We start from the raw sequence: 25,304 nt of genomic DNA, 5'->3' as shown, positions 1-25,304 counted from the left end.
ACCTTGACTTAGAAGAATGGAAAGATTTGACTTTCTGGGTCAGTCTGTGGTCTGTCCTGAAGGGCCTTGTGGCTAACCAGCGGGTGGAGGGCCATGTTTTATAGGGTCACGGCTATAGAGTCCCTGTGCATGTGTTTGTGTGAGTATCAACCCAGGGGGATGACAGTTGAAGATGGGCGAGGCTTACATGGACGTTTGAGGTTTTCTTTTTGCTCATGGTTGGCAATTTCCACAACATAAAAATTTGAAAAGCATGACATGAAGAGAGCGGGCCTGTTTCCACCAACCAGACGAATGGCAGGGCTCTTACCCCATCTGCCTTCTCCAGGTGAAGGAGGTTGCCCTGCAGCGACGTTGCCAGCGTATCTGAAGATGACAGAGCCTGCAGGTCTGCCGCTCCGTATGTGCCTGGCAGCATGTGGTTTCTAAAACGACATTAAAGGGCCTTATGAAAGGGCTATAATGAAGTACCAGCGCATGAGGCAGTATCACTGAGTAATTTTAAGAAACTGGTTCTGGAGCCAGACTGCCATGATCAGCCATGGCACCCTTGGGTTACTCAATCACCCTGTGCCTCAGTTTCCACATCTGTAGAAGGGGAATAATTATAATGCCTATCTCATAGGGTCCTTGGGAAGACTAACTGAGTTATATGCAAAGCGCTTAGCACAGAGTGGGCGGTCAATGATGCTAACTGTTGCCACCCTTGGGGGGGAGGGGCGTCCTAGAACACGCTCAGTGCTGTGAATCTAAAGGACCGTGTGGCTTCCCTCCGTGGAACTTGTTCACAGTGACACCAGTAAGATATCATGAAGAATAAAGTACGTAATACTTACTTTATGAGGGCGGGCATATTGCTCTTGGACAACCAGAAGTCTTTCTCGTCTTGGTCCATGTCCTCAATAGCTTGTTGGGAAGGCACAAGGACAGTGAGGTTGGAGGCAGCTGCCAGCATGGGATGTAGAGAAGCGTTCTGAATCACAGAAGGAAAACACAGTGGCCTGACTCATGTTAGGGGACAGACCGTGGCTGTCTTCATGTTTCACAGAGATGACACTTTCCCTTTAATGTAATTTCAGGGACACTGCAACTGTCTGAAGGACTGCTTTCCCAAATCCTTCCTTTTATTTAATTGTCAAAAGGCAAATTTTCCTGATCAAGTCACACTTTGAGTCCTTATCAGTCCTTTACCCTTTAGTCTAAATGAAGAGTCAGAGAAGATTCTTGACAGGATTGTGCACGTGTGTGCCTGTGTGTGCATGCATAATCCTTGGTGATTCTGGAATAGTATGGTGGGAAGATTACAGGAATAATTTCGGCCCAGGAGAGACTGAAGGACTGAGATCAAACGTTACCTACTTTCCATTCTTACCTAGAGCTAGTTGTGGATAAAAGCATTGGTGCACTTATGTTTAACAATTGGCTCTCCAAGATAAACAAGCAAACAAAAAGCCCTGGTTTATGGTGTTTGCTGATTTCTGCAGGGTCCACATTCCCACCATGGCTGAATTCAAGCTACCAACAGGACGGAGGGGGGGTGGTGGGAAAGGCGTGCTCTCATGAGCGGGGAGGGGCTGGATCCAGCACGGCCCTGGGCAAGCTTATGTGTGCGAGGTTGGTCTGTGAAGAAATCGGCATGCACCACAGGACTCTCCGTCCCTGCTTGTCCTTGCCATGGGGCCAAAGGGGCCCCACAAAGAAGCAACAGGAAGGTGCTGACAGGATAGCTGCCTCTGTTTGCGTAAGCCTATTTAAAGGGGATAAACCACCTGTGTGCTGGCTGGCTGACCTTGGTCCCCTCAGGAAAAGATGACAGAGATTCAGACAACTGGGTAGGGTGGGGACTAGATTCTTTGTTATAGAACTTTCCGGGCACCCACGAAGTTTTCCAGATTGCAATGATGAGTCCCAGCTCTAACTCAGTGAGTTAGTGTGATGAATTATGTTGACTTTTTTAAAAAAGACCTGTCATGAATGAAGCTATACATGTATATTTGACTTGGTTGAAAAGTTGACCACCCCAGCTATCATAGACTAGAAGTTCTTAGCCCTGGTTCACATTAGAATCCCCTGGGAATCCCCTGGCCCCCAGGGCAAACCTCTGGCCGGTCAAATCATTGTCCGAGGGGGGTGTCTAGGCATGGCTCTTTCAAAGACGTGCCCCATGTGATTCTAAAGTGCACCTGGGGTTGAGAAACTCTGCTCTGGACAATGGCCCTCCCTCTTCATTCCAGCAGCATTTTTAGTTTTTCATTATATGCATTCCAAATTTCTAAAATTATGTATATTCCCACTGTTAAATTCCAACAAAGGTACTCACATTTATCCACTGGTTAAATATAGCTGCCGCAGAGAGAAACGACAATTCCTTATTCATTGTGCAACGGAGGGAGGGAGAGAGGAGAGAGAATGTGAGCGAAGGAACAATGAGAAATGTAATCACAGCCCGTTTCTGGGTAGCCTGCCCTTGGCCTGCCCGTGCGAGGCTCGTTTTCCTTGCCGGCCTCCTTGATCTGACATGAATGGTTCCCCAGCTCCTTCAATTTCCTTGTTGCCAGGGCTGCTCGTTTCTTTCAGGCCCAGGGGCTCTATTGTTCTCTGTATTTGAGCTAAAGCAGTAATTCCAGGAAGGGCAAGTGGAACAAGCACCTGAATTTAGGTTGTAAGGACATGGCCACCCAACCCTAGGGAGGGCCACAGAGCTCAGTAAAGACCCCCCTTTCAGAGTCAATGTTGAGTAGTGGCTTGGAACATGGAACGAAAGTTCTCCATGCAAGTGACGTAATTTCTCTGGGCCTCAGTTTTCTCATCTGTAAATTAGGGAAAATAAAAGCTCCAACTCAGAGGGGTGATGTGCAAACTGGAGGAGTTAATGCTTTTAAAGTGCTTAGAAAGAGGCTGGCATGAAGGACAGGCTTATTGTTAATGTATCCCATGGAATTTATTCATGAATATATAAGCCGGATGCACAATTGGGGTACCAGGCTGGTCTGCAGGGAGGGTATGAGAAACGGGAGGGAAAAGGTGGCTTCTGCCATTATCCAACTTACAGTTGTTCTAGGGAAGTGAGAACTTGAGACTTCAAAAGATAATCAACAGTGCCAGTGGATCAGTGATATTGAATGTGTTAGAGGAAAGAAAGCTCTGGACTTTGAGTTAAAAAAGGCCAGTTTCTTTTCCCAGGCCTGCCATTTACTAGCAGTGTGATCTTGGGCAAGTCACTGAACTGCTCTGAAAGCTCAGTGACTAATCCGAGCAATGACCAGGATGACGCCTTGTATCTGGGATTATAAATATTATATGCATTCATGTTTGAAAAAGCACTTTTAAACCATTAAACACCATGAAACTGGCAATAACAATGATAATGTGCAAATTTCATAAAGACAATAAATCTCAGGGCTATCTCAATTTCTTTTTGATAGTAGTTGAGGTTATTAAGTCAGTCAGTTAATACCTGTTAAAAAGTAAATTAGTGAACAGATAAGTACAAGAGCTGAGATGGTCAGGTAATTCCATCAAGGGGCAGCTTTAAGGGAAAAAGTGGCACAAGTTGGACCTGAACTGATGGCAGGAAGACCAGAGGCTGGTCCCTGTGAGAGGGAACAGAGCTGTCATGCAGCTGGAATAGCCACAGCGGAGCTCAGTTACTTGCAGGAAAAGTGAGTTGAGCCTGTAGATGCCCAGATCACCAGGCTGAGGATTTGGACATCACCTCATGTTCTGTGAAAGGAGAGGGACATTGTGAATGCAGGATGTTAAGCTTTTAAGGTTTTAGGAAATGAGGCCCATGGACGGTGCAGAAAAAACGTCAGGTCTACTCTCCATGGTCTGGGAATCAGGAGACAGCTCCTGGGCCCCGCAGGGTGAATAGAAGGAGCAGTGGGAAGTGAAGGGTGGAAAGGACCATGGAGAGGCAGAGAGGCCAAGGACCCGACGCCACAGCCAGCCTTGGGGAACAAGGACCCGAGCCTGGGGGAGGCTCTTAGTTTGGGTGGGGTGCAGGTCCTGGTTTGCCAGATCAGTGGTTTCAGCAGAGAGGAAGGACAAGAACCAAATTGTGATGACTTGATCAAAAAATAAGTGATGAAAAAATTTGTTAATTCACTGTATTTTTCTTTTCAACAAATCTTTATAAACCATGGGAGTGAAGTAGGAACCAAGGTGAAGACGGGCCCTCAATGGTTTAGAACCCACTGGAGGGGGGACAGAGCAATGACAATTTGACATGACAGGAGCTACACTGCTAGAGTACCCTCCATGTGGGCAAGTGCTGGGGCTCTGCACTTTGCATCTGAGGGGCTCAGGCAAATTTTCTCAGCCTCTTGGTTTCCTCATCTGTCAAATGGTCCTAATAGTAGCCTTCGCCTCAGAGGTTGCCCTGAGGTTTAAATGGGGTTCCTGCATGTTAAGGACTTAGTAAGATGCCTGGTATATGGAAAGTGTCCACACACACACACACACACACACACACACCCCAGAGGTGGTGAGCGCAGGGTGCTCTGGGTACCAAAAGGGGCGCATAACCCAGACAGGAGCACACTGAGAGCTCAGGGGAGTCAGTGAGTTGTCCATTTAGGAAGTTTGGGAATGGAAAGAGGTAGAATGACCAGAAAAGGAAGCCAGGACAGCTGGGTACACAGCAGGTGCAAAATAAAAGTTTGCTCCTATCAGCCTGTATAAAACATATGACCCATGGGCCATATATACCATCTGGGAGAAGCAGCTTATTTTGTATAAAATCTCCTAGAGCACCTGGTTTGTACAGCACTTTAAAGGCATCTGAGCTCAGAGCGTTGTAAACATGAGCTCTGTCTTCATCATTCTGTGCTGGAGTTCATCTCCGAGGACTTACCATCGCGGCGTTTCCATAGCACAGAAAGCCATCTCCTTCATAGCCCTCTCGACACACACAGCTCCAGATGCCAGAATTAACCTGACACGTTGCCTGATAAAATGAAGATGGAAATAATGGCCTGATTTTCTAACCAAAGAGTTCAATCTGAGTTACATCTGTGAGACACCAGGCTCCATCTAAGTTGAGAACTACAAATTTGGGGTTGAAAGATGGTGGAAGTGACCAGCGGACCCTTCCAGGTTGCAATGAAAGGCTCCAGTCTGCATGTTTGGGGCAGCTCTTACTTAATCATAGTTAAATTCCTTTTCTTTTTCATCCCGCCAGATGTAGCAAGAAAAACCACAGGACACATAGCTAATTTCAACTTCAGATAAACAAATACGTTTTAGTATAAGTATGTCCCATGTAATACTTGGGGGCATTACTTGTGGCTGCAAAAAGATTCATCATGTGTCTAAAATTCATATTTAACTGGGAGTCCGGTATTTTATCTGGAAATCATATGTTGGTTCTTCCAAGCTTTGGAATGGAGTGGCAGCTACAATAATTACTCCTGTTCTGCTTAGCCTTGATCTCAGACCTGAGATCTCAGATCTCAGATCTCATTGATCTCAGCCTTTGGCGCTGAGAGAGATTCCATTTCCATCTATAGGCTCACATAAGAAATAACCTAACTTTCTTTCTCAAGTACTTTTTTTTGGTAAGAATAAAAGAAATCAAGAAACTCACCAGGGGATGACATTGCCCAGTTTGTTCCAAGCATGAAGTTATTGGTTCACACTCAATCCCGTTGCCTCGGAACCCTTTCTTGCACTCACACTCANCTGTTCTGCTTAGGGACAGCCTTTGGTGCTGAGAGAGATTCCATTTCCATCTATAGGCTCACATAAGAAATAACCTAACTTTCTTTCTCAAGTACTTTTTTTTGGTAAGAATAAAAGAAATCAAGAAACTCACCAGGGGATGACATTGCCCAGTTTGTTCCAAGCATGAAGTTATTGGTTCACACTCAATCCCGTTGCCTCGGAACCCTTTCTTGCACTCACACTCACTCTGTAATTCCAAGAACAGAGCCAAAGGGCGTTACGGACAACAACTGCCTTCCATGTCATGACCTCACGTGGTACTGAGAAATGAACTGTGGAAACCACAGCTCTTGGTTGTACTCCAGAGTCTAGGCTGTTGATCATCCCTATTCCACATTGAATTTCTCAGTCTGACAGTTTCTTGGTCCCTTAATTATTTTTTGTCCTCATTGTAGGATATGTATATTGGCTTTAGAGAGAGAGGAAGGGAAGGAGAGAAACATCGATGTGAGAGAGAAACATTGATCGGTTGCCTCTTGCACCAGCCCTGACTGGGGACTGAACCCGTAATCCAGACGTGCACCCTGAGCCACACCAGCCAGGGCTCATTTTGAATTTATTACCCAAAGAGGACCAAGTGGAGAGCCCCAGAAAACTTAGACTCCAAGGAGCATCACAGTGGAAAAGTCGGCCCCCTCATTTGAGAGGGAAAGATTCAGGGAGCCGTGAGGTAGCCACTTGGCGGAGCTCCGTGCCCAGGACCATTGCTAGACTAGAAGGCACTTTGCGCAATGTAAGATAGACATCCCCTCTGAGCAGGTGAATCTGAGTGAGGCACCACCTCTACATGGACAACCAGTACCTCTGAATGTGAACTTATTTGGAAAGAGGATTGTTACTATGTAATTAGTTCAGTTAAGATGAGGTCATACTGGAATAAAGTTGGTCCCTAATCCAGCATGACTTGTGTCCTTATAAAAAGGGGACATTTGGATATGGACACACACAAAGGGGGGACGCCATGTGAACGTGGGGACAGAGATCACGCTGATGTGTGCATGAGCCAAGGAACACCGAAGATTGCCTGCAAACCACCCAGAGCTAAGACACAGGTGTGGAACAGATTCTTCTTCACAGCCCTTAGAAGGAACCCAACTTGCCAACACCTTGACCTTGGACTTCTAGCCTCCAGAGCTGTGATACAATAGAGTTTGGTTCTTCAGTGCCACCCAGTTAGTGACACTTTGTTATGACAGCCGTAGCAAACTAATACATATACTGAGAAATCTTTTTTCTTTCTCTAATACAATTTGGCAACTCAGGTGAGTCAAAAAGAATTTTGTTGTTTTTAAACTCACTGAGGATATGTTTGTTGATATTTTAGAAAGAGAGGAAGGGAAAGGGAGAGAGGAAGAGAAAGCACTGATTAGTTGCCTCTCATATGTGCCCAGCTAGGGACTGAACCCACAACCTAGGTATGTGCCCTGACTAGGAATTGAACCTGCAACTCTTTGCTGTGTGGGACAGCGCTCCAACCAACTGAGCCACCTGAGCAGTACTTTTCCGTGGGTGCAATCCTAGTGCAGTTGTCACCGCCTCTCCTGGATTGGATACATTTCTAAGCAGTAGCTTTTTCTGCCTCAGTCTCCCTTAGATGAGGCTAAGTGAGAGTGACTGACAGACTGCAGTGCCACAGAAATGCAAAGCATGGCCAAGGGTGTGATTGAGAGGCCAGCCCTGGAGTCAGACTGGGTGCGAATCTCACACCATGGTTTATGGTCTGTGTAATATGAGTAAAGTATTTAGCCTCTTTGTGCCTCTTTCATAAGAAATATGAATAATTGTACCTACGTGGCACCAAAAGCAAAAATCAATGTGTGACAACATCAAACTAAAAAGCTTTATACGGCAAAGGAAACCATCCACAAAATGAAAAGACAACACATTGAGTAGGAGAAAATATTAGTGAGTCGTGTCTGATAAGGGGTTAATATAAAAATATAAAGAACTCATACAACTCAGTGGCAAAACCCTAAGCAATCTAAATAAAACACGGGTAGAAGATCTGAATAGTCATGTTTCAGAGAAGACACGAGATGGCCAGTGGGCACACGAAGAGATGGTCAACATCACTGATCACCAGGAAAATGCAAATCAAAGCCACAACGAGTGGTCACTACACATCTATGGGAGCGGCTATCCCCAAAAAGACGAGAAATGACAGGTGTTGGTGACAATGTGCAGAAAGGGGACCCTGGTGCTGTGTTGATGGGAATGTAAATCGGTGCAGCTGCTATGAAAAAAAGTATGGAGGTTACTAAAAAATTAAAAGTAGAACTACCCTGTGATCCAACAATTCCACTTCTGGGTATTTATCTGAAGAAATCAAAACACTAACTAGAAAAGCTATGTGCACCCCCATGTTCCCTCCAGCATTATTTATATTAGCCAAGATACGGAAAGCAGCATAAGTGTCCATTGACAGATGAACAATAAAGAAAACGCAAGACACACTTGCGTGCACAGAAATATTATTCAACCACAAAAAGGAATAAAATCTTGCCATTTGCAAAAAATGTGAATGGACCTCGAGGGCATTATGTTAATGAAGTAAGTTAGAGAAAGACAAATACTGAGTGATCTCACTTAAATGTGGAATCTAAAAAATAAGAATACTAAAAGCCTCCCCAAACCAAGGTCATAGAAACATTGGCGGTTCCCAGAAGCACGTCTCTGTCGAGAGAGAACGAAGCCTTCTTTGCTCTCTGACACCCGCGCACCTACCTGCCCAGGGCCCACGTACAGACAGGTTGCGTTGTCATGGCAGCCGCCAGTGCCGGGCAGCTGGCAGTTGTTGATCTCTGAGCAATCCCGACCGTCCCCCGTCCATCCCTGCTGGCACACGCAGGTGTGGGTCCCCACGCCAGTTCTGATGCATTCTGCCTGCAGGAGGAAATAAGGAAGCAAGACTTTGGAAAACTCAGGCCAGCCACGTGATTCTAAAAGCAGAAAAGGGTCTTCTGAGGGACATTCTAGAAACACATATTTGTGTGGAATCCAATGGAAATAATTAAAGCATACATTTGCATTGAGATCAATAGAAAAGATGAGATGGTTTAAAGAGCAAAATTGCTTGGAGTTGGCCAGCTAATGGCCGCCACTAACATTACTGTCATTTTATTGAGCTAAGGACTCTTCCTAATATTTTGTAGGTGTATGCCACTTTTGAGGAAAGTATTATTATTGCAGATAAGCAAACAGAGGCTCAGAGGAGCTAAGTAAACTGCCTGAGGTCACACAGCTACAAGGAGGCACAAACCTAGGTCTACATGACACTGAAGACCAAGCTTCTAATCACTGTACCTTTTCTTAGGCCGACCACACTAGGAGGTCAAAAAACATGGTGAGGGGGGGAGAAATGCAAGGTAAGTTGTTGGGATGAGGCTGTCAGAGGGGGTGGGAGTAGCCCAAGGGGAGTCTCCTGGGCTGGGGTGAGGGATTTGCATTTGATTTCATCCTCAGAGCGGGTGTGTGTGTGTGTGTGTGTGTGTTGGGGGGGCGGGTGCAACCGAGGGGCTCTCAGCATGGGAGAAACATGATCTAATCAACTTCAGGCCACTCTGGCTGTGGGTTGGCAAGAGAGGCAGCAGGGAGACCAGTTATTAAACTGTGGGTGAGGGATGAAGGGGAGGATGGCCAGGTGGTGGTGGTCCTATTCAAAAAGCATTAATGAAAGCAATGGTGAGTGAGGGATGAAGGCATTAGTGAAAGCAGTGGTGGGTTGGGCTACCCCCCCACGATAATAGAACTTAGGGCAAGTCACTTAATGTCTCCAAGCTTCAGTTTCCAAACCAGTAAGATGGGGGTTATGAAATCTGCTTCATTGGGTTGGTGGGGGTGTGAGATTGCATACAGTAGAGCTGCTTGGAAGATGTAGCATCCGAATCAATAATTTATTTATTTATTTGAATATTTTAAATATTTATTTTTAGAAAGAGGGGAAGGGAGGGAGAAAGAGACTGAGAAAAACATCAATGTGTGGTTGCCTTTTGTGCGCCCCCAACGGGGGACTGGCCCGCAACCCAGGCATGTGCTCTGACAAGGGATTAAACCAGTGACCCTTTGGTTTACAGGCCGGCACTCAATCCACTGAGCCACACCAGCCAGGGCATGAGTTTCATACTAATGATCTCAATAGCTGATTCTCAGGCTGTGTTTTTAAGAGTCCCACCCCGGTACACATGTGGACTTAGGAAGTGGAGCCTCATAGAAGGTATCTGGCATCATTTTTAAGATGCAAAGTTTAAACAAATGTGCTTCATGTGATGAAAAGCCATTGGACCTTGCCTTTTGGAAGTCCTTCCTTCAGGATTTCACCCCCAAGCCAGGCCGTTTAGAAATACAAGCCCAACACTCACATTGCGGCTGCAGCCCCCTGGGGTTAATCCCACGCAAGGGTCCATCTCTGAACAGAGGCTTCCGTCCCCTTCGTATCCTGGTTTGCAAACACAGCTGCAAGAAGGGGAATGCACACAGTCAGCCCCAGAAATATAAGCACCAACCCCCCAGAAGGCGGCCAGCCAGCCTGCGGTTCAGGGCATGACCTATGCACCATGGTGTTTGTAGGAATTTCTGGGGTCTGCAGCCAGACAGACCTAGGTGGGAATGCGGGCCTCATCTCTTGGCAGTCATGTGACCCTGGGTGCGTTTCTTACCCTCTGGGAGACTTCGTTTCCTCATCTGGAAAGTGGCCCTGATCATTCCACCTCCCTCCTAAGAATGAGCTAATTTTAATGCATGTGGAGCAGTTAGCCCCTTACAAGGCTCAGCATCTGCCAGCTTTTCTGCGCAAACAGAACCGAAATCTGCCTCTTCGTAATTCTAGTTACTATCTCTGATCTGGCAGAAAACCACTCTACCCTTTTTCTATGCGACAGTCCTTAAACTCCGTGCAAAGACAGTCCCGCGAGGCTTCCCCTTTCCCTCTTCTGGCCCCTCCGTTTCTCCCCCCGCAAACACAACATTCTCAGGTGCCTCATTCCGTGACTTGGATTGGTTTCCTGACCCCTTATCCTCTCAGACACTCTTCTCAAAACGTTCCACCAGGGTGCTTCAACTACTAAATGTGGGGCCATTTGTTCAGCCAATATTTACTGGGGGCTTTTTGATGGGTGCTGGGACTCCCCTGTGGGTCCGTCTTATGTCCATGTTCCTGCTGCAGATTGTGTGCTCACAAAAAAGAAAAATACTATTTTTCATGTGTCAAGGCCCCAGAGAAACTTAGTATTTTATCTGGTGCCTCAGTGAAGATGTAGGTAGAACTGTTCCAATGCTGATTTGAACTTAAGTTTACATAGTCTATACAGATCTATGTTCACAGTCCTTTGTGGGTGATTAGGAGGTTTTAAGGGTAACTTTGATTACTTGTGGTTTTTGCCTCGTGCACTGAGACAGATCCTCACCCCCTGGAAGGTGCATTTCTGTAAACTGTGGAAGAGAAAAGACAGTCGCTGGCCCCAGGCTGCCCACAGTCTGGTGGGGGACACAGGCCGCAACAGGTGAGCACGTGGCTATGTAATTAGGAATTAGGAAAAGTGCTATAAAAATAAGGCTGAGAACCCAGACATGCTCTGCATTTTCTAGAATATTTTGGGGGTGCTTACTGACTTTGAACCAAATATGCCCGGGGAAGAAGTTTTCTCTCCAGGCCCACTGAGGATGTTACCACTAAGGTAACATAAATAATGACCCAACGACCAAGGACCCACTTTCTCGTAAGATGCCTTTAACAGGGGAGCTATTATCAAGGGCCTTAGGAAGCAAAGATGTTTCTAAAGGTTCGGAATGTTGGCGGACAACTCTTTACTTCCTTCACGTACGTGATGATAATAATTGTAGTTTCCACGACTAAACATCCATGATGTGCTAGCCCTGGTGCTGGGTGTCCTTAGAATTTCTGCAAGTGCCCTGCCAGATAGGTGGCATCACCCTTACTGCACTGTTGAGGAAAGCAGGACTCAGAGAGGCTGAGTAACTTGCCCAAGGTCACACAGCTGATAGGTTTCCAAGGAGGGAGAACAGCAATTCGAACCCAGCTTACTTTGCGGTTTCCTCCACAAAAGCCACACTGGCAGTTGGAGAGAACAGGCCTCAGTGTATGGGTTGGGTCTGTCTACAGGTAACACAGTGGCCACCGGCCACGAAGGGTGGGGCCCCCCCTTCCCTAGGACTTACCTTGCTGTCCCATTGCTGTATTCGCAGGTGGCGTGGATGTGACAGGACTGCATGTAGGGCCCACAGGCTGAGGTCTGCTTGTGGCAGAATGTCCCCGAGGAGCCCTCCCTGCAGGAGCCGGTGAGGCAGGCCCCGTCGCTGTCTACCCGGTTATCACACGTCCCGTGAAGGCACAGACATTCTGAAAGAGAAGGAAGAGTGACATTCAGGGCTTGGGGGGCAAGCTTAGCCTTGGGGCACATGGGTCGTGGAAGACAGGGGCCAGCTCCCCTGGTGCTCCGCTCACTCCTGTCAGAGGAGGACCTGAGGCAGAGCAGGGGATGCTTGGGGTGCTGCTTCTTAGGGTCTCTTGGTGAGGCTGACTGTCCCATCGAGATGAGAAAAACTTGGACCCAGAGCTGCTCTATATGTACGGGTGGGGGTACCCAGGGCGGGTTGCTGTGGTGTAACGGCCACCAAGGAACTCTATTTTCACCCACTTCATGGTTGGAGAGTTTAGTCTGGAAATGCCTCACCTGTTTTTGAGGACCTTCTGGAAAAAATAGAAGTGATTTCTCATGCCAGCCCAGCCTCTGATTCCACCTTACCTATTTATTCTTCACTCTCCGTCACAGCAAACCAGTGGTGATGGTGGCCAATATTTGCATGCTGGCCTTCTTCCAGGCAGGGGGCCAGCATCTAACCTGTACCATCTCATTAATAGCCACCAGCCTCAGGAGATAGGTACTTTTATCATCCCTGTTTTCCAGATGAGATAACTGAGGCCCAGAGAAGCAAAGCAAATCACCTAACTGGCTGCTCAGTTCCCAAGCACGGACTTGAGCTCAGGCCTTCAAAGTCCGTTTCTGTTAGTGATCATGTATTAGCACAAATAGATTCACTGACATGGCCACATGCCCATTGTCATTTTAAACTTGAGCTGCTTACTTTGCTTTTGGTTGTAGATATTTAAGAACTGCAGCGTGAGCCAGCTCATCAGACTCGGGCTCCAACACCTACAGGAGGGGATGATTCTCAGGGGCAGGAGGCAAAGATTTAGGGGCTCAAAACTGATCGGAAATGAAGGAACCTGTGGCTTTGCCCCTGAAGGGGTTGATGGGGGAGAAATTAGTTTTCATGTTTGGAGCCAACATCCAGAAGAGGGAAGAGAGACACGGTGAAGGGGCTGAAACAGCATGGCTGGATTTAAAACAAAAAGGACTTTTCATAAACTTTAAAGCAAGTCAGGGCTTAATTTGCTAGAAACAAGACCCTGGAAAGGAGGGTTCCCTGCCTGAGATGGCAGGCAGCCCCAGACCTGGGCTGAGAGTCGTCCACACAGGAAGCCCTGCACCTCTGCCCGGCTGGCCTCCTAGGAATGTCAGCGTTGGCAGGCTTTGGAATAAACCCTATTTTTCTTTTCTCAGAAGACTCATTTGGCAAAAAGAACACTGAGCTAGGATCAGCAGCCCTGCCTGCCTGCCTGTGCTCTGGCTTCCTGTCCATTTTCCAAGGTAGTTGTGAAGGTCAAAACAAGGTCAGGGGGGAAGGGCTGTGCATTTTATAACAAATGAGTGAAGTTACTAGTAACAGTGGTAAGAATGGCTTCATTTTTTTTTTTTGGATTATTTGCTGGGTGCAAGCTCTGTGCTAAATCCTTAAAGTACGGTGGTCTGACTTAATCAGTGGTCCGTGTGGTGGGTACGGGTGTTAGTTTCATTTTATGGGTGGGAAAACAGGGTCGGCGAGAGACTTTCTCTAAGGTGGTAGGGCCAGTAATTAGCACAGCGGGAATTTAACTTCAGCTGGGTTTGACTTCACTGCCAGCTCTGGTCCATTCCCTTTATTCTTGTTAAATTCTAATCTTAGTTTAGAAGTATGTATCTAAATGTATTTATATACATAATTTACACATACTGGCATTTGAAAGAACACAGTGCCTTTTCTAAGGTTATGTAATTGCACTTTCCATTGTCTATTGTTGTGGAACTTTCTGCATTTTTTATAAGCTTCTTGACATTTTATGCCACTGAACTGAGAATGATAGTAACAGTGGCAACAGATAATAGAAAGTAATACAACACAATAGCTAATAATAAGCGCTAGCAAGTTTACAGTGCATACTCCGTGCTAGGCATTGTTCTAAGGCAGGTGCTTTCCATTTATAACTGGTACTTACAGTGTGAGGGAGTCTAGCTCCATTTTATAGACAGGGAAACTGAGCCCTAGAGAGGCGTTCTGACTTGCCCAGGGTCCCACATTTTACAAAGGGAGGAGCCGATGGAAGCGGACTGCTTGAAAGGCAGGGAGCCAGTCTGTCCCTTGATATGGAACCCACTCTCACTTCAGGTATGTGGAAAAACTTAAGAGACTGGTTTTGAAAGTGTGGTGCTTGGACCAGCGCGAGGCAGCCTTCCTAGGGAACTTGTTGGAAATGCAAATTCTCAAATACCGCTGAGGCCCACCTCTCAGAAGCTCTGTGGGTGGGCCCCCGCCGTCGGGCACGTGCTACAGTTTCAGAACCCAGCGCTTCAGGAAAGCCCTGTGGGGAGGGCATTGGCCAAGCAAAGGGGCCCAGGACAGCAGGAGCTCCATCAGCTCGCCCGGGGAGCCTGACTGAGGGGGAGCCTGGCTGAGGGGTGCGGGGAGGGGGGGAGCTCTGGAAGCGCCACTTACTTTTGTCACATCGAGGTCCGTATTTGTTGGGGTCCGAGCAGAACTGACACTGGGAACCCTGGAAGCCGTCCNAACCCAGCGCTTCAGGAAAGCCCTGTGGTGAGGGCGTTCGCCAAGCAAAGGGGCCCAGGACAGCAGGAGCTCCATCAGTTTGCTGCAGTGCCGCAGGGAGCCTGGCTGAGGGGGAGCCTGGCTGAGGGGTGCGGGGAGGGGGGGAGCTCTGGAAGCGCCACTTACTTTTGTCACATCGAGGTCCGTATTTGTTGGGGTCCGAGCAGAACTGACACTGGGAACCCTGGAAGCCGTCCCGGCAAATGCACGTTCCATTGCCACCGAGGCCGTCTTGGCACTGAGAGCAAAGACAGGCCCCCTGGGCGGTCAGGACAACACATGCCCATCCCCCAAGGAGTCTTGGACCCTTTCGTTGCGTGACCTGCCTTCTTGGCATTCAGATCCAAGCCTGCTTGAAATGACTCTATGGGACTCGTTGGGACTCCTGTTGGTATCAGGTAGGAAGCTCTGATGACAAGCTTGGGGTCTGAATCCAGGATTTAGAACTTTAAGGGAAGTCATTCAGTTATTCAAGTGGCGGGTGGGTTTGGGGAATCCTAGTGGGGAACTGGAAATCTCCAAACAATGAGTGACAACACACCGACCCCCAGAATCAAGACTGGTTTTTCCTACCAGACCCTCGCTTGCTCAGATCTGTGACTTCACACTGCAATGTTTCTCCCTTCAGTGGGAAACACTTCCCCTTCCCACCTCCCCAGCCATGTTAAGGCGAGGTGTCTAATGATCGACATTTATTAGAAGTGGGCGTGAGTGCCTTCCCGACCACCCAGCTACAGCAATAGTTGGTACCAGCTCTGCCCACGGCTCCGCGCCTGCATGGTGTCCCCACCTGTGGTTGTGCAGTTTTTCCTTCTCCTTCTAAGTGGCACATTTAAAAATATGGATGTCTTAAATGCACAGAACTACGCTTTTTCCATATGAATCACTGCTACACTTTTATCTTTAACCTTTGTTTATTTAGCTCTGGCCTCCGAGCTAAGTGAATTAAATGTTGGCCTTTGTGTGTCACTGGGCTTTGCAGATAGGTTTTAAAAAAGCAATCACTGGGCAGTGCTTTTTTTTTAAAGTATCGTAAAATCTTAGTTCTGGAAAGAATCTTAGAGATTCAGCCAAGCCTACTATCTCCCACGGGACGAAGTGGAGTCCAGAGAGCTTTTGTCAAATTGCCCAAGGTCATGTCGTCAGCAGAAGAAAAGCAAAGACTAGATGTGACATCTCTGTGCCCCAGGGATGTCAGACTCATTTTCACCGGTGGGGGGGCCACACCAGCCTCGTCGTCGTCGTCGTTGCCTTCAAAGGGCTGAATGTAATTTTAGGACTGTATAAATGTAACTACTCCTTAACAGTTAAGCGAGAGCTTGGCGCTGCCGCCAGGCAGAAGAAACAAGGTGTGGGGCGGATAAAACAGAGTGGAGGGGCCTTGTGTTTGCCCCCTGTGCTGTACCCCACCCCCACTCCCTCTTCCCAGGCAAGATTCCTTCATATGCCTGTTCTTTCAGTAACTGATCTGTATTATTTTTACTTCCTGGGGACAGTGGTTGGCATTGTATCATTTCTCGGTTCAGCGGTTTAAAAAATCACTTTTCCACTTCAGAAAGGTCAACCTCAGCCTCCATCAAAAGGTAAGCGTCAGGGACTATCCTTATCACCTGTCCATTTCCGGAGCACGGCCTGGCGAAGCCTCCTGGACACTGGTTGCAGCCCGGCCCGTAGAAGCCTTTGCAGCACTGTGGAGTCTGAGAAACAGAACACATTGTGGCCTTTTTAAAACCCAAAGCAGAGGGCCGATGCCTCAATTTCCATTATTATCCTAAACAGCGTGATCCCCCTCCCCCATCACAAGCTCGACTTTTCTTTTGCACACCATGTCATGGCTGGTGCTCGGGCATCTGTTGGCCACAAGTCTACTGAGGGCTGACCGCGGGGGTCTGCCTGGCTCTGGCACCACGTGAGCAAGGCAGATGAAGCCTTGTGGTCAGGGGTCTATGTTCTGTCTAATCAGGAAGAGATATAGGAAAGAGATATAAGACATAAGAAAGAGTAAAGAGAGGGGGGAGAGGGGAGGGAGGAGAGCAAGAGAAGGAAGAGGGGAGGAGGAGAAGAAGGAGAAAAATGAGGAAATTTCAGAGGTGGGAAAACAAAGTACTATATAATAAAGCGGCAGCAGGTGAAGGCAGAGGCGGGGGAGACTGGGGAGGCCACTGTGGACTGGGTGGTGATGGAGGAGGCGAGAGTGAAGTGGAGACTTGAAAGATAACCCGGCCCCAAGAGAATCTGGAAGAGCATTCTGAGGCTGGGAAGGGCCGTTGTGCACGCTCTCAGGTGGGAATAAGGGTAAGGGGCAGGTCAGAGATGGAGGGTGGGCCGGATGTGGGAGTGTGTGCTCTTTATTAAGAGTGAGAAGGCACCATTGGTGAGGTGGATACAGGGATGGGGGTGACCTGGCTATCTTGTAGAGAACCCACCCTTCAATTCCCTTGTAGGAAGACATCGCCAAGGCTACCCAGGCAGCCTGTGACTGCACAGAACCTGAGGCCCAAGGGCCTCCCAGCCCTGCTGGCTTCTGTGTGAGCCCTGGTGGCCAGGATGAGGGCCTGGCCGCACGCACTCCTCACCTGCACAGTGGCATTGCAGTACCGGGCACAGCCACTTTTCAGGTTCCTTGTTCTGCCAGTGTAGACACAGTTGTGTGTGAAGAGTGCCTGGAGGAGAGCCAATGAGAAAAAGCGTCACTGTCTGCCTTTTGAGGTCCCCTGGGCACTTCTCAGCGTTTACGTACGCTAGACAGTCTACTTCCATTTCACCAGTGATGTCAAGGAGCCGCTCTAGGCCATGCTGGCACAGGTGGGTCTCCGTCGGACCCGGGTAGACTACAGGCCAGGGTTTGCGCCAGGACACGTGCAACTTTGTGCCCCTGCTCAAGGGATGGCAGACGTCAGGGAACACTTTCCTGTTCATCCTGGACTGTCTTGGCTTCCCCTTCCAGTCAATTGCCATCCCGAAGCTCCTCTTAGGTAGAAATTTTGAAGTCAATGAAGAGTCTATCTGTAATTTTAGAAAGATACCCACCCCCCACCCAAATAGTGATAGTCTGAATTTTCTCTTGGGGGTGGGGGCAGATGTAATTGCTTCCTTCCATTCTCTAACCCCAATGCCCACTCATAATTCTCTAGAACTACAATTTAGTGAGAACTTATGAGGGTTGGACACAGTACACATATGAGGTTATCCATCTTCAACCCCATGTGAGTGTTTTTTATCCCTTTTTATAGATGAGGAAGCTGAGGCCCAAGTAGGTTGTCATTTTTCTAAGGAACTCTGCCAGTCAGTGGCAGTTCCAGAGAATGGGACCTGCCTTACCACATACTAACTTTAGGATACCAGAGGCAAGTCATGTCGTCTCCATGGGCCTCAGCTGCCTAATCCATGAAGTGGGACAATCATGCACCTCAAACTTTGTCAGAAGCATTCATTAGTCCCTGGCTCAGATTTTATGTCACATAAATATTGATGTTGAGCTTACTTCTTCATCTTAGGCTCTTGCTCAAGAAGAAAACATTGAGAACTTNCTCTGCTCAAGGGACGGCAGACATCAGGGAACACTCTCCTGTTCATCCTGGACTGTCTTGGCTTCCCCTTCCAGTCAATTGCCATCCCGAAGCTCCTCTTAGGTAGAAATTTTGAAGTCAGTAAAGAGTCTATCTGTAATTTTAGAAAGATACCCACCCCCCACCCAAATAGTGATAGTCTGAATTTTCTCTTGGGGGTGGGGGCAGATGTAATTGCTTCCTTCCATTCTCTAACCCCAATGCCCACTCATAATTCTCTAGAACTACAATTTAGTGAGAACTTATGAGGGTTGGACACAGTACACATATGAGGTTATCCATCTTCAACCCCATGTGAGTGTTTTTTATCCCTTTTTATAGATGAGGAAGCTGAGGCCCAAGTAGGTTGTCATTTTTCTAAGGAACTCTGCCAGTCAGTGGCAGTTCCAGAGAATGGGACCTGCCTTACCACATACTAACTTTAGGATACCAGAGGCAAGTCATGTCGTCTCCATGGGCCTCAGCTGCCTAATCCATGAAGTGGGACAATCATGCACCTCAAACTTTGTCAGAAGCATTCATTAGTCCCTGGCTCAGATTTTATGTCACATAAATATTGATGTTGAGCTTACTTCTTCATCTTAGGCTCTTGCTCAAGAAGAAAACATTGAGAACTTCACTGACTGTAAAATCCTAAAGTCTTAGATATGTTTATTGAGGAAGGAATACTCAGTTCCCTCAGTGGATCTCAGGATCAATCACCAAGTGTCCATCATGGAAGCCCGGGAGGGGCAGTTTTGAGGCTCTTTAGGCTCCAACCCAAGTGTCTCATCTTGCTTCTCTGCCTCCTCCGTCTTTGGGCTGAGGCAATGTGGGATCAAGCTTCTGTCACGTATCAGCTGAGTGACGTGTGAGGCATTCTATATATTTCTTTGCCTTAGTTTTTTGATGACACAGTGGTTATGATAATAATCCACCTACCTCATGGATTTGCTGCGTAAAGCATTTAGAACAATGCCTGGCACGCAGCAGTCACTGTGGTACTGGCTAGTGCGATTTCCTCCTTCCCCTTCCCTCCCCACATTTCCTGGTGGACAGCAGGCTGAAGGGCTCAGGGGCGATGGCTTCATTAAGCAAAATACACATCCAGACACCTGTGCCTGCTTAATCGTAATGTTTCTCTGTGCAATGCTTCACAATAAGATTTCATTAGGAGCTCATCACCTTCCTTAATGATTTATTCTAGTGTTGAATGAAATTTCTGGCTGGAGGAAGTTCTTTCTTAGGATGAACTCATAGGCAGACATTTCTATCATCAGCTTAACCTTAGAACACTTTGTTTTGGTCACCAAGAGAGCACATGGCACGTGGATTATGAATTGTACCACTGTCCGTTTTCCATTTAGATTAGAGCTCTCGAGAAAAAAGCAAGATAAAACAAACTAACTATCTCACTCGTCTTTTTGCCCACAGAACCAGCTCTATACTCCTCAATAGCTGTGTATAGAATTCAATCAAACCTGAAAAGGTTTAGTTAGTTCCAGTGTCTTTTCTTTTTGATATTTCCCTCCAGAATAATGCTTTGTAAGAGCAAATACAAATAAAAGGTGGCAGAATACGCCACCCCAAAGTATGCCACTTTGACATAAGGATATTTTGAGCTAAAGGTACCTGAAAAACAGGAGATACAAAAGGGACCCTCTGGTTGCTTTCTTTTTCTTTATGAAAACAGGAGATAAAACTCCTATAAAAAAGATGCCCTCACTGTACCCAGAGAGAAGAAATATCTTGTCACTATGAACAGGAATTTGAAGGCAAGAAAAATCTGTACACACAGACTTTGTTAAAATTACTGATCTTTCGTTAGCCTCCCCATACGTTCTAGTTGCTTTCCCCAAATTGCCATTCTTTGTTCAACCTACTAAACAAGCATTTGGGTTTTGCCACTTGTCTGGGTCTTCATTCTCCTGTGGAGCCTCTCACTGCGTGTATAAAAATCTGTGAGCTTTTCTCCTGTTGATCTGTTTTATGTCAGCTTAATTCGGAAGCCCAGCCGGAGACCCTAAGAAGTTGCATGTAAGGTGTTGCCTTCCTAACACACACTCTGTGTTTTATTTAAGAGGGAAAAGTAGAGAAGGAATAAACTTTTACTGAATGGCTACTTGATTGAGGCATTGTGCTTGGGTATTTCATTTATGCTAATCCTGTTGTGGTGGTTATTATTCTTATTACATACAGGTGAAAAAATTACAGTAAAAAGGTTAGGCAGCTTACATAGGGCTACTGTGTAAGGATTCGAACATGGATCTGTGGGCTGTCTTTCTACCATCTCCCAGCTGGTAGGCTAAGAGCTAATCTTATAGTATCCCAGTTGGAGTTAACATCTTTTAAGAGGAAAGTAGAAAGGATGAGAAACCACACCAGTGGGGTACTTGGGTGATGTCTGCTTTCAGGAAGCTGTCACACTCACTGTGGGCTCAGAGTTGGCAGGACATTTGCTCCAATGTATCAGGGAACAGCTAACACAAGTGCCCTGGAAGGAAAGACAGTGGATCAGCACAGGTGCCCCTTTAGGAGGCAGCAGGGGACCACCCTGTCTGGCTTCACGCTTCCTCCCTGCAAAAGGGATTCTACTAGAGTAACTCTTGGTCTCTCTCCCCATCCCCTGCTGACTCAGAGAAAAGGAATAAAGACAATGCAGGCAGGTTGTGGGAGAAGAAACTGAATCTGCTCAGCCCCTTCCTCTCCCTCTTTTAGGGTCAGACAGATAAACTCTGCCATCTAGAGAGGCACCTGACCCGCAGGGGACCCTTTGGTTGTCCACCTGTGCCAAGGATAAAGTGTTAGGGTGAAGTTCTTGTTCTCCAATTAGCCTAGCAGTAATGAGGCTGAACATTGAAGCTCCACCTTTCAATCTCCTGGGCTTCTTGCTCCAGTGGTTCTGAATTCAGGAGCAAGGAAAGGGGTGTATGCCTCCACATCTCCCAGATCCACTCTCTGACCTTCTCTATTGGGCTCTGTGCTCCAGCAGGCAGACCTTGAAGGACAGTCCCTTGGGTTTCCTTGCCCACTTTGATTGTTCTTGGTCAATGGGAGGCACCAGCAGGATATTGATGGGTAGGAGGAGAACAAGGTCAAGTTATTTCTTCCCTGCTCTCTGTATGCTGAGGTACCATCCCTGCAGCTCCTGATGGTATCACTTCTTCCACTCTTCCCACCAGGTAACTCTACTCCCCTTCTTGATCCCCCACCGTGACTCTTTGGTCCCGAGGTGGCAGTGATTTCCTGCCATTGCCTCTCCCCGGATGCCCTAACATAACTTGTTTGTTCCCTTAGCCCTGCCCATCCCTCCAAGTTAGTCTTCATTAAAGTCTCTCCATGTGAACCTTTGGGCTAAATTCTGTTTCCTGCAAGGACCCTAGACCTTAACAAGCACAAGGTGCTATTTATTAAACCTCTAAAATCTAAAACACACCCCCCCAAAGCCAAACATACACGGCCAAAGGCAGCTATGGGTTCAGCCTGGTGAAAACTGAGACTTTTAGAAGGTGCCAGGAGCTTCTGTTCTTTGCTAGCCCGAAATACTTTCCAGAGAATGCATTTGTGCTTACACTAGACAATCACAACCACCCTAAACCATATGGAGCACATAGATTTAACTTTAAACCCAGAGAAAATGGTCGAAGATTCCCTTCTAAGACAGCTATTGCAAAGGTCTTTCTCCTCTCCCAGATTCTTTCGGTTGAGGTTCAAAGCCACATCTTGATTATACCCTATTGGGTGATGGAGAACAAACTTTTGAACTTCCTGGAGTTAGGCAACCTTGAACCCAGGGCTGCCCTTGTGACCCCACAGACTTTTTTCCCTGAACTTGAATGGCAGCTGCTCGGGGTAGAGGAGCTCTGAAGGAGTCTAATTACTGATTTCTTTTGACTCTTCTTTGCAGAGGCCATATTTTCCTAGTCTTTGGGCCAGAAGTTGAGACTGTTTTCCTCTGGCCTGTTCTGATCTTTGTCCTGGCTGAAGCTGGGTGATACAGCTGCCAGTACTTATTTAAAGGATTGAACCAAACCCAAATCACTGTCAGGGACTGGCTGGGAAAGTGACCAAGTTTCTGCCTCCTAAAAAGTGGTTCTCAGAGTTGAATCAAATCCCTCAATGGTATGTGGCTGGCACAGGGGACCAGTACCATCACAGTGCCTAAAACATATCAAAGTAATTATATTAATTAAGAAATCTGAATCAAAGCAATGAGCCACGAGCCTGTGCCAGGTATTCAACTATGCATTTCCAGCCTTCACGACAAAAAGAGAGATCAATAAAATAAAATCTATAAAAAGAGGTCATTATTCCTTGTTCAGTGCACATGTTCCAAGAACATTCTGAGGACAATTATTGACGCAATATTGATGTGTCCTGAGAAGAAATACCCAGACTTATTATTGCTGTGACTTTGGGGTTGTGTTTTCCACGGGAACTGAAAAATCCTATGTAACAGCAATGTTAAAATTTGGGGTGCTCTGATTAAAACCAGTGGAGCCGAAAAGTTGCTATGGAAACAAGATAGGCCATTAGAAGGTACACTGGCGAACAGTAAGTTTACATAGGCAAACAGAAGTTTTAAGGCAAACAGAAACTTACATAGGCAAACAGCAAGTTTCATATTTAAAAAGAAGTACAGAAAGATGGTTGATTGGCTAGACCAGAGCATCCACCTGAAAAGAAATTCTACTTTCAATCCCTCGTGAAGTATTTTGAAGTACAGTGGGTTGAATCTGCTCAGCCCCTTCCCCCCCCAAAAAATTTATGTTTGTACAAATCTCAGAATGTGATCTTATTTGGAAACTGAGTCTTCAGGGATGTAATTAGTTAAGATGAGGTCTTACTGGACTAGGGTGGGCTCTAAATCTAATGACTCGTGTCCTTACAAGAAGAGTAAGAGACACACAGCGACACATACAGAGAAGAAAGCCATGCAAAGATGGAGGGAGAGAGAGAAATGTTGTAGTTACAAGGAACACCAAAGGTCTCTGGGAGGCACCAGCAGCTGGAAAAGGTAAGGAAGAACCCTCTCCACCCATCTACCCAAACCTTCAGAGGGAGCATGGCTCTGCTAATACTTTGATTTCTGACTTCTGGCCTCCAGAGGTGTAAGAGAATAAGTCTCTGTTGCTTTAAGCCATTAAGTTTGTGCTAATTTGTTATAACAGCTTTAGAAAAGTTAATGCACTCAAGCAGCATCTGTCACCGCGGAAACCCCTGCAAAGAAATCTTAGTTCATGCCTGCCTTTCCATGAAGACAGAAACCTTCTGGGAAGAGCCTCCTCGGAATGTGAGAGCTGGAAACATTGTCTGCTTTGTGGAGCTGTTCAGGGGCCCTAATTTACTTCCCTAGTTTTCTTACCAGTTTCAGTTCTCTCTTTGCTTCATCGCATCTGTGGGGCAGAATTGGGATGATGGAGGGAGGTAGCAGAACTCCAGTCAGCGTGTAAATTTGGCCATTTTTGGCAGTGACCTCAAGTTCTTCCATGGCCACATCATTTGCCAGAATCTGTCCCTGGAAAGAAGCAATGACATCTTCCATTCTGTCCTTCAGGAATACCAGTGGTCCTCTGGTAGGTCTGCATGGTGGTGACCTCACTAGAGAACTTCAACTTCACCTAACTTTTCAGTGAGTGGAAGATTGGCTACTAGGAGGGCTTGGCTCACAGGAAAAGATGAATCTGTTAAATGAATTTTTGACTAGTGCCAGGCAGGGATGTTCTTGCAGAAATGGACCTTGCAGGTGCCATACTAGAAAGAGTTATAACAATTTTAGCTCCACAATGTATTTGCTATGACACCTGGGGCAAATTAATTTACCTCTTGGTGGGGATCCATTCACATGCATTCAGATACATTTATTGACCTTGTGATATATCAGTAAACAAACTAAGACATGTTCCTGCTTATGTTGTAGGAAAGGGAGCAGAAAATGGACAAATTGGTGAGAAATTCTGACCCCCACTCTTCCCCCAAATCTGCTCCACCTGCAATACTAATGACAACTCATCGCTGTGGTTGCGCAAGTCAAAAGCTTGGGACTCATCCTTGGCTTCCTCTCTCTTTCTTCCCCAACCCATCAGATGTTTTGTTACACCTCCCTTCAAAATATCTTCAGAATTCAACCACTTCTCATTACATCCCTACAACCCCCCTAATTGGAGTCACCATCATTCTTCTGGATTGCCTCCAGATCAGTCTCTCAAAGTGTATGTCTGATCACATCATCCCACTGCTCAAAATCCTCCGATGGCTTCTCAGCTCATTCAAAGTTAAGGGCCTATGTCCTTACCTTGAATTCTTAGGCCGTGCATGCCCTGACCCCTCCTTTCCTTCTCCCTTCTACTGTCTTGACATCCTCTCTAAACTCTCTCTCTTCTACTCTCTCTGATCTTGCCACACCGACCTTGCCGATTCCTCAAACAGGTCGGGCACGCTCCTTGCCTTTGCACTTAGTGTTCCTCTCCTTGGAGTGCTCTTTCAAATAGTCACACTGCTTCTCCCATCATTTCTTTCAGGTCTTTGCTGATGCATTTTCTTCTCCATGAGGATTTCTTGGGCAATTTATCCAAAACTTCAGCCCCCTCCCTGCTTTCTAGTCCCCTTCCTTGCTTTGTTGCTTTTTATCTTCTCACTTCCAATTCCCTAATATGTGGCATATTTTACTTTTTATTTATTGTCTGTCCTCCTATTTACTGGAAAAAAAGTTCCACATAATAAGAGCTTTTGTATGTTCATTGATCTACATTCAGGACCTAAAATGGTGTCTGGCACAAAGTAGGCACTCAATATATATTTGTTGAAAGGTGGAGTGGCCATTCATCGTCACCACCAACAGTGATTCAACAGGAGACAGAATCTCTACGCTGCCAGACTTCTGCTGATATTACAACCCCAGGGAGTTGGCTGGATAATGCTGCCTTCTTTGAGTTTCTTAAATCAGTCATGTTCTCTCCCACCTCAGGGCCTTTGCACATGCTCTTACTTCTGCCTAGAGCACTCTTCTAGTTTTCTTTGCCCAAGTTCACTCTACTCATCTTTCAAATCTTGGCCAAGGCTTCACCTTCTCACTAAGGACCTCTGGACCCC

The 25,304-nt window shown here is 46.7% G+C and overlaps 1 protein-coding gene across 3 annotated transcripts in view; it reads right to left on the bottom strand.

The window, feature by feature from the left end:
* The window catches only part of STAB2 (stabilin 2), a 126,300-nt gene that overhangs the window by 58,837 nt on the left and 42,159 nt on the right, over positions 1–25,304 (bottom strand). For all 3 annotated transcript variants that reach the window (XM_037067805.1, XM_037067806.1, XM_037067804.1), the window contains exons 18-30: positions 23,578–23,730; positions 20,644–20,706; positions 17,241–17,327; positions 16,275–16,361; positions 14,791–14,902; positions 11,899–12,079; positions 10,083–10,176; positions 8,449–8,607; positions 5,816–5,911; positions 4,856–4,948; positions 2,321–2,368; positions 837–973; positions 311–425 (exon numbers count right to left, since the gene is read on the bottom strand). In XM_037067805.1, the coding sequence (XP_036923700.1) occupies positions 311–425; positions 837–973; positions 2,321–2,368; positions 4,856–4,948; positions 5,816–5,911; positions 8,449–8,607; positions 10,083–10,176; positions 11,899–12,079; positions 14,791–14,902; positions 16,275–16,361; positions 17,241–17,327; positions 20,644–20,706; positions 23,578–23,730 (1,425 nt within the window). The remainder of the gene's footprint in view (positions 1–310; positions 426–836; positions 974–2,320; positions 2,369–4,855; positions 4,949–5,815; positions 5,912–8,448; positions 8,608–10,082; positions 10,177–11,898; positions 12,080–14,790; positions 14,903–16,274; positions 16,362–17,240; positions 17,328–20,643; positions 20,707–23,577; positions 23,731–25,304) is intronic.

This window comes from Sturnira hondurensis, unplaced genomic scaffold (genome assembly GCF_014824575.4).
Source record: "Sturnira hondurensis isolate 20B ecotype Veracruz unplaced genomic scaffold, ASM1482457v3 Scaffold0017436, whole genome shotgun sequence".
In the NCBI taxonomy this organism is placed as follows: domain Eukaryota; kingdom Metazoa; phylum Chordata; class Mammalia; order Chiroptera; family Phyllostomidae; genus Sturnira; species Sturnira hondurensis.
The sequence above is the reverse complement of the archived record's forward strand: the minus strand, read 5'-3'. Positions and strand labels throughout refer to the sequence as shown.